This window comes from Gekko japonicus, unplaced genomic scaffold (assembly GCF_001447785.1).
Source record: "Gekko japonicus isolate JY-2015 unplaced genomic scaffold, Gekko_japonicus_V1.1 scaffold1414, whole genome shotgun sequence".
Taxonomy (NCBI): Eukaryota; Metazoa; Chordata; class Lepidosauria; order Squamata; family Gekkonidae; genus Gekko; species Gekko japonicus.
In genome coordinates this window covers 196,743-197,566 of record NW_015167580.1, presented here as the reverse complement: position 1 = coordinate 197,566, position 824 = coordinate 196,743, and the positions used below count along the sequence as shown (strand labels likewise).

The window sequence follows — 824 nt, the reverse complement described above, 5'->3', positions numbered from 1 at the left end:
CATCTGGAGGCTGGCATCCCTAACTATAATTGGAAGTCTTTAGTTGGACACCCTGCACTTTCCTTCTTGCATTCCTGTGGTGTGGATTCTGTGTAGTGACCGCTTTGGAGAGGCAAGTGGAACGAAAAAGCCTTTCTTTCAGACACCATGGTTATACTCACTTCAGGCAAAGATCAGATTAAGCTCTCTAGTCATTCTTGGTTTCCCTCTCTGAGCAGAAAGAGAGACAGTTTTTGTCTCAGTTCCTCATCAGATTTCACCACCGTGGAACTGGCTACCGCTGCTGTACCACATGCCACTGTAATAATCAGCCTCATCTTCAGGCTGGCAGTCGGAGATGGTTAAATAGCCGACATTCCCAGATCGAGAAGCAGTGAACCGATTTGGGATCCCATCTCCCCTGCTGCTGCAGCCATCACAGTGTACAAAGCGAGGGGGCTTTCCGGGTCTCTGTTGATACCAGTAAACAGTAGTACTATCACTGCTGATGGTGCAGGAAAGTTTAGTTGTTTCTCTCGGGGACACAGACTGTGAGGGAGGCTGAGTCAAAGTCGGCTGTGAATGGACACCTTTACAAAACAAAAACAGAAAGGACTTAGTATATTTTGAGTGCTCTCAAATCGCACAAAAGTACTTCCCTCCCCCCTTGAAAGACACATTATTATTTATTATTTTCAATTTGTATCCCGCCTTGCCAGGACAAGGTTTTATTGGTGACCTAAATAATGTTAGTTCTGCACAGCCTTACCTGAGCAGTAACTGAGAAGGGTGAGGAGAAACAGGGTCCAGGCCATGGTGAGGTCTCTAAAGGAGTTTGATTTCCT

The 824-nt window shown here is 46.1% G+C and overlaps 1 gene segment (V, D, J or C); it reads right to left on the bottom strand.

The window, feature by feature from the left end:
• Positions 1–249: 249 nt before the first annotated feature.
• Positions 250–824, bottom strand: LOC107112691. The segment is given in 2 exon segments: positions 250–569; positions 749–824. Coding segments are annotated over 2 exon segments (366 nt in total).